Below are 6,978 nucleotides of genomic sequence, written 5' to 3' on the forward strand. Positions count from 1 at the left end.
TAAACAATAATAAGAAAACGATTCACTTCAGGTTCAGGTAATGTGATGACCGACTAATCACAGATTCGTAAGATTAATTGCGCAGTAATTACTAAATCTAACAGTTGGGTTGTGAGGACAAACGATACCTTAACCGAATTGTTAACACAACTGAACTCTGGTTTACCCAATTACCAGTTTAAAATATGAAAATCAGTTATAAGCAATGACTAACAATTATTGGTTCAATGACATAAGAGCTAACCCTACATGTGATGAACACAACCAGAAAAGTGATGCAAAGTTTGACAATCAAAATCATAAACTGTTTAAACAATAAATTCGTAATGTAAAACAAGATTAAAAACAATCAATCAAGTTCATACTCATTCAAAACATAGAATCAGATCAAAGTTAGTTTAGACAAAACCCTAGCCTAAAGTGAATACAATGGTTTTAGCCTGACATCGGCATCACGAAAGATTCGCTTATCTGATGAGAGGACGGAAGCATGCGATGAACGGACGAACCGGAGGCTTCGGGATGATGGAAAATCGTCCTAGGGCTTGTATTTGGTTGAAGGAATGAAGGATAGTTCGAATGGGGGCTGAAAACTCAATATAATAGAGCTAGGTTTTAATTTCCCGTCTAAAGGACTTTAGTGCGGCGCTAAAGTCCAGTGGGTGAGACCTTAGCGCCGCGCTAAGGTCTGCTTTCATGATGTGAGTCTTTAGAGTATCTCTAAACTCCCTTAGCGCCGCGCTAAGGGTGTCTGACAGAATTTTCTTCGTTTTCTTCAATTATTTTGCATCGGAAAGCTTGCCAATCATTATGAGTCTTCTACATCTTCGTTCCAAGCCCGTAATTCATCCCGATAAGCGTCCTTAACGTCAAGCATCCTGAAACACATAAACACGCTTGAAGTACCAAAGTTCATATAACATTTAAACTAAAAGTAAACAAATAATGTAATAATACACACGACTTTTGCCCAACCATCAATACGGTTGAAGAATGTAGTGAACTTGCTCTAAATACTTGTGATTGTAACGTCTCACCTGAGAAACCGACACATAACTATGTCTCCCATTGTCCTGGCTACCCATATAAGAACTGTGTCTCGCATTTTCTTGGCTACCCAAATAAGAATTGTGTCTAGCGTTGTTTTCGACACCGACAAAGGAACTGTGTCTTGAAGGGTCTGCGTGGATGGGCATGATTTCATCAACACTTAATGATGTAGAATTACCGCATTTGAGGGGAGGGGGGCTCGCGTTTGCTATTTTCCTTAGACTTTGTCGGTGGACGCCCATGGTTATGTTTCTGGACTTCTGGTTGTTAATTGGTTGATGAGGCTGGCATTACTAGTGAAAGAAACTTTGACAACATACTTTTTTTCCGCCCTTTCACTCTTTTTTAAATTGTTGTACAAATTCTTCTACCAGCTCGTTAGCTTTTGAGTCAAGACCTTCATCCTCGTCAACAAATAACGGATCGAAATCCAACTTCCTCCAATATATATCTATCGAATCCAAAGGAATGGTATGATCTGAAGTCAAATACTTTGAAATCATACATGCACATGGCATACCACAACTTGTGCGAAAATGAAACCCGCACGCTCTACCAGACTCCATCAACTTGTTAACCCGATTAAGCTCGTCCCATAATATATCTAAAGCTTTACATGAAACATGACGGCGTAACTCGTTGAAAAGTGGTATGTTGTGGTGATTCATTTTCTTCTTACGACTCTCTTCAAAGGTTGCTTTTATGGCTGTTAGTTGGGTCACCCATGATTCGATCGATAATACCCACAAGTTTATCAAGCGTAGAGTTCCGGGTCACCATGTGTTTTTTTAGAAGATAGTGTGCGCTCTCAACTCGATTCGTTGTGGTATTACCAAAATTTAGATTTTGGTCTATCCACACAGACACAAACTTTTCTTTATACTTATCGAGCCAGTTGGTGTTAACATAATCAAGTACTCCTGAAAAAAAATCAATAAATATGACAAATAATAAACAACTCTTGAATCAAGTTAGAACAAACACTTAATATGAGAACTAGATAAATTACTTTTGTGGTTGTCAATCAAGGTATCATAAAGTCGCTTGTATCTTGACTCGTATTCAGAGAGAGTGCTAGACTTAACCAACCAGTTCCATCGACCAAGAAACTGTTCGTATTCTTCAACGGTAGCGAAACTTTGCCTGCAATGCTTTTTTACGTTCTCATTGATGTGCCATCTACATAGTAGTTTGGCGGCATTCGGGAAGACAGTCTCGCAGGCATTCATCAGGGCAAGATCACAATCTGTTAATATCACACGTGGCATCATGCAGTTGTCTAACGTCGTCTTCAGCATCGTTAGCACCCACGTGAAATTATCCTCCTTTTCATTAGATATAGCTGCCATTGCTATATGAAAGGTCTTGCTAGTTGAAGTTACACCAACGATTTGTACAAACGGCATCTTGTATACGTTTGTATTATATGTTGTGTCTATCACCAACACATGCGGGAATTCCCGATATATCATATACGACGTTGGATGAACGAAAAACAAATCCGTGAGCTCTTCATGGGCAGAGCGGACAATATTGGTGGTGCGAGGGGCCGGATGTTACACTCCAGGGCATTTGTGGAAGGATTTGTGCGATGGTTGTGTATATAAGTCGTGTCTTGCAACAAATTATAAAGAACCTCCATCGGGCTTCTTCGTCAGCGGTCCTCTTTACGGATCTTTTGCCCTTCATTGTACATGGTTTTGATGCATGTCACATTTCTTTCATCCTTAGACTTTAAATTGCATAGAATGTCATGTGGTGGCGCTCGGTTTCGATACATATCATGTACCATAACCTTTTGAACAGGAGTAAGTCTGCCTGTGTACGCATGACCCTCGAAATGTTGAATGAGTTCATGGTTGTGTGTATCATCAACCACCCGCAACCTCCAACCATTGTATTGTCGCAAATAGTTGCCAATTAAGCTAAAATTGCAACCGGTTTTAATTGTACCAGAACGCCTAACTGTCGCAGTACAATTGTATGACCCACCATGATCACACATTAGCCAAACTTTAACGACTTCTCCACCAGCGTTTGTCTTCGACCATTGGGTTACAACGACAACACCAACTTCACGACCTATTTTTTTCGCCCAGTCCTTAAGTTCGTCGACAGATGAAAACAACTGAAAACAAATTTAACATTATGTTAAAACCAATATCGTCAAATATAAAATAATAGAAACACTCTATATAAAATATTTTATACCTCATTGGTTGAAAATGGTGAGACATTGTAGGAAATTTCACGAACACAATCGTCTTGATTATCATCATCAGAAAATGACATCTCTAACTTGGTTTTTTTATCATTAAATTTTTGATGTATTAGAATACTATGCAGTGAATAAGCTCTATATATATTTGATTCGTTAGAATATCATGTCGTGTCATATAATTAACGGTAGAATCTTGTTTCGCGACAAATAATTTACCGAATATTATATCGTGTCAAATAATTACCCTGCTTGTACGAGTCGTATAAACTATACTAATCGTATAAAACTTGTCATTCACGGGTCTTCCTAGACATGGTACACTGAACTAACGAGTCGTATAGACTATAATACTCGTATAAGTCTTAAGTCTAGTCAAGCATTATCTAAAAAGCTGCGTACACATCTGAAAAGCTGGTATGTACGGTCTGAGAAGGGTGTGTGGTGATTCAAAACGACTCGTATAGGCTATACTAGTCGTAATGAGGGTGTATGAGGATTATACGAGTAGTATAGGCTATACTACTCGTATGGATACCAACAATGTCTCGTATAAGCCATACGACTCGTATAATAATTTGGTAAACACCTTTTTCAAAAAGCTGATGGTTGTCAGTGTACGGATATCTATACGACTCGTATAAGCTATACGAGTCGTATAAAGGGTGTATGAACATTGGAGCAGGGTGTAGCATTAGCAGGCCCCTTATATAATAAGAGAAAAGAGAGAATCTAATCTATGGATCAATTATAAACAAGCTAAAATAGTCACAATATATTAATCTAATCTAACTATTATATAATAGGAGAAAAGATAGAATACAATAATACCTTAATATGTAATAAGTACGTGAATACTCTATATTCATGAAATCGATCCATGTAATCACATTCTAACATCTCGGAATCGTCAATACATCTCCAATTAATCATTGGTTCACCGCAGGTTTGGACCGTTAATCGATCTATCTTTTACTTTTTTCACAAAAAACGTTTTTGAGCATATTACGTTTTTGGCTAATTGTTTTAGGTTTTTGGCTGAACGTTTTACTTTTGGCTGAGCGTTTTAGAATTTTTTGCCTTTGAGCGTTTTTGTTTTCTGCCTTTAAGCATCTCGCGTACCTATCGTACGTTAAGCAATTATTGTACATTAACATCACCCTATATAATATTATCTATCTAACTATATTTTTAAATCAAAATTATTTTTTACATGACATCATAGTAAAACATCCACATAAGATGTCATGTGAGCCATTTGCTATTTTGTCATCTCTTCTTCTAAACACAATATGGGACACTGTTGGCTCAATTGTTGTTTGGCCCGAGTGTAAGGCCCAACCCAAGAATTAGGGTTTTATTATATCTGGTAATGTCTTGGCTAACAAATTATGTTAGTCTATATAATCCGAGTTATGGTTAGACATTAGAGATTATGAAGTTGGTGCAACTGAGTTATGGTTCATCAAAAGTCAAACCGAGTTAAGGTTGAGGATTGTAATAAGTTTTTGGAGTTTTATTTTTTGATTAATAAACAAGAGTTATTTGTTTATCTCGTGTTTGATTATCGATCCGGGACTTGAATTGGTATCAAAGCCAAGTTCAAGAAATCGACAATCGATCGAATCGTCGTTGCGACTTCCGGAAGAAGATCCCGCCGTTGTTGTGTGAGTCAGGCACAACGAAGAAGATCGTCGCCGCTCGCGCCATCGGGTTCTTGTTGCCAGTTCTGATTCACGATTGAATACGAAGGTTGGTTCGATAGGTTGCAAGGGTTACGAAAAGAAAAAAAAACTCGGAATAAGTTTGTTTTTCTTGAACGAAGAAGACGAAGCAGGTGGTTTGTCTTTGGTGTACTTTCTTTTTCAGTGTTATCGTTGTGATGAGTTCGGTCACTTGGAATATGTGCCAGAAACATTTGAAGAAAAAGGAAGAATCTAATTTGAAAAAAATTGATGCTTTTGATCCATCTTTGTTTATGATAAAAGGTGATCAAAAGATGGTTTTACTGAATGAAGACGGTGTTAATCCAAAGCGTTTCAAAACCAAGCCGACAGAGAAAGATGTTTGGTATCTCAACAACGGAACATCGAATCACATGACGGGTAATAAAACATATTTTTATTTATTCGAATGAACAAGTCACGGGAAATGTGAAGTTCGGATATGAATCTTGTATTGAGATTCAGGGAAAAAGGTCGGTATTAATTGAATGGAAAACGGGAAGATGGATGCGAGATTCACATGAAACATGATTTGCTAACCATTAAAGATTATACATGTAAGCTTTTGATGAAGGTGACAAGAACCAAGAATCGATTGTACAAGATTAGCCTTAAGATAATAAGTCCCGATAAACGAGCTATCGTTGGAATGAAGAATTTTGCAGGTAGGGATCTTCAAATAATTGGACTGAAAGAAGACAAGCCGAGTACGAGTCAGATTCCAATCAAAGATCCAAGTTCCAAAATTCAAAGTCCAAAGAAGAGTGTTATGGAAGTTAAAAGCGCGGTCAATAAAGAGATTCAAACCCAATGGAAGACGTGTAATGATCAAACGAAGCAAGTGTTACTTCAAGCTAAGTGAGCCCGAATAACATTGCAAGAGATTAAGAAAAGCCTCTGGGGAATCAAGTAAATAACAACAAGCGTAAAGTTGAAGATCCACCAATTTCGAGTATGGAATTAGGGAGTGAGTCGGATACAACAACTGGGAGGGGAGGGGGTGATTGTTGGCTCAGTCATTGTTTGGCCAGGGTGTAAGGTCCTCCCCAAGAATTAGGGTTTTATTGTATCTGGTAATGTATTTGCTAGCAAGTTATGTTAGTCTATATAAACCGAGTTACGGTTAGACATTAGAGATATTGAACTTGGTGCAACTGAGTTAGGGTTCATCAAGAGTCAAACCGAGTTAGGGTTTAAGGATTGTAATAAGTTTTGGATATATTTTATGATTAATAAACAAGAGTTATTTGTATGTATCGTGTTTGATTATCGATCTGGGACTTGAGACACGAGTCTGTGTAGTTATGTTATAACACATGACTCGGTTTTCATGCTAGAACAATGACCCGGTTTCTCCTCAAATATACCCATCTTCATATGGCAGTAAGGTTTGTAAAATTTAGAAAAATACATTATTGTGTGCTATAATACTTGAACCCAAGACCTCATACCTCATGTTTCAAACTAAATATGTTTACCAACTTCACTTAAGTGGTAATTGTTTTGGATTTCTTGACTTATAAATGATACATTGTTAATTCATTTATAATTAATACTAGCAAATCGTGAAACATTTAAGTCAATATCTAATATTGAATTTAAAGAGGTTTTTAGAGGTTTATGAATTGTAAAATTTTGTTTATCGTTTTTTAGAGGTTGATGAATCCATAAGATATGTTATTATTATGTATATTATTAAATTTAACATTTTTGTTGCTTTTAACCACCCGTGTATCATACGGGCTCTGTCATAGTAAGTATTATTTGTATTGTTTTTTTATTATTATTTTATAGTTTTTAAGATTGAAAAATGATTTCGATTTAGTTTCTGCGGGTTCCAAAAAAGAAAGTTTCTTCTACAACAACTAGTTAATTAATATTTATATATCCAACGTAACTTAACGTCATATACCTTAAATAATAATTTTTTTGAACGATGTACGCGGCCCCATTGGCTAAAGGTAGCCCGAGCCGGCCAATAGTCCG

At 36.9% G+C, this 6,978-nt stretch overlaps 1 protein-coding gene across 1 annotated transcript; it reads right to left on the bottom strand.

Annotated features, from left to right (window-relative positions):
- Window positions 1-2,704: 2,704 nt before the first annotated feature.
- On the bottom strand, window positions 2,705-3,342 carry LOC143599600 (uncharacterized). The gene is made up of 2 exons (XM_077077511.1): window positions 3,262-3,342; window positions 2,705-3,178 (listed from the first exon to the last, which is right to left on the bottom strand). Exons 1-2 carry the CDS (start codon window positions 3,340-3,342, stop codon window positions 2,705-2,707), a joined length of 555 nt encoding a protein of 184 aa, XP_076933626.1.
- Window positions 3,343-6,978: the final 3,636 nt, after the last annotated feature.

This window comes from Bidens hawaiensis, unplaced genomic scaffold (assembly GCF_021521415.1).
Source record: "Bidens hawaiensis isolate Kalapana, Puna unplaced genomic scaffold, B.hawaiensis_p1.1 tig00052413_1, whole genome shotgun sequence".
Lineage (NCBI taxonomy): Eukaryota > Viridiplantae > Streptophyta > Magnoliopsida > Asterales > Asteraceae > Bidens > Bidens hawaiensis.

Bases quoted from the DNA above. Each gene is read 5' to 3' on its own strand.
- LOC143599600 (XM_077077511.1), bottom strand. From the start codon at position 3,342: ATGTCATTTTCTGATGATGATAATCAAGACGATTGTGTTCGTGAAATT. The intron at 3,179-3,261 runs GTATAAAATATT...ATTTGTTTTCAG, and splicing joins CACCATTTTCAACCAATGAG to TTGTTTTCATCTGTCGACGA.